The following is a 537-nucleotide window of genomic DNA, read 5'->3' as shown; positions in this document are numbered from 1 at the left end:
CCTCCTCCTCCTCATCCTCATCTGCGTTTCTCTCTACATCGACTCCCGCTGCCCGCCCTTCAACTCGCTCTCGTCAGAAATCTTCTTCTTCTTCTGCCGATCAGCCTTCTTCTTCTTCATCTCGTCCCCCCCCCCCTACCGTTATTCTTTCTTCTTTGCCGTCTTCCCGTCGTGTTTCAACGGGCCTGCCTCAGCCCGCACATTCCCCCAGGGAGCTCGGGGGTGGAGAAGGAAGATCTCCTGGCTTGTTACGTAGCGTGTCTACATCTTCACGTCGCAGTTCGACAAGCCGGGGTAGACAGCAGCCACAATCCCAGCATTCACATCGTCGTCGAGGAGAGGAGGAAAGCTCAGGAGGGGCTCATTTAACAGTGTCTTCCCATCATCTTCATCCTCCGAATATAAGCCGACAAGCTTCTTCAGGGACAGTCGTCGTTTTACCTGAGCAAAAGCATCGATTACAGAGCCCAATCTATCGAGAGGGGGGTGCCTCTTCTTCTTCTTCTCCGCTTCGTTCTTCTTCATCTTCTGCGTTTC

The 537-nt window shown here is 53.6% G+C and overlaps 1 protein-coding gene across 1 annotated transcript; it reads left to right on the top strand.

Moving 5' to 3' along the window:
* Window positions 1-11: 11 nt before the first annotated feature.
* CSUI_011490 (uncharacterized protein) lies at window positions 12-530 on the top strand (the record flags this gene model as incomplete). Its single annotated transcript, XM_068071588.1, has 1 exon — window positions 12-530. A coding segment is annotated over one exon (519 nt), but the record flags the coding sequence as incomplete, so codon positions are not given.
* Window positions 531-537: the final 7 nt, after the last annotated feature.

Source organism: Cystoisospora suis (assembly GCF_002600585.1).
Source record: "Cystoisospora suis strain Wien I chromosome Unknown contig_12372, whole genome shotgun sequence".
Lineage (NCBI taxonomy): Eukaryota > Apicomplexa > Conoidasida > Eucoccidiorida > Sarcocystidae > Cystoisospora > Cystoisospora suis.
The sequence above is the reverse complement of the archived record's forward strand: the minus strand, read 5'-3'. Positions and strand labels throughout refer to the sequence as shown.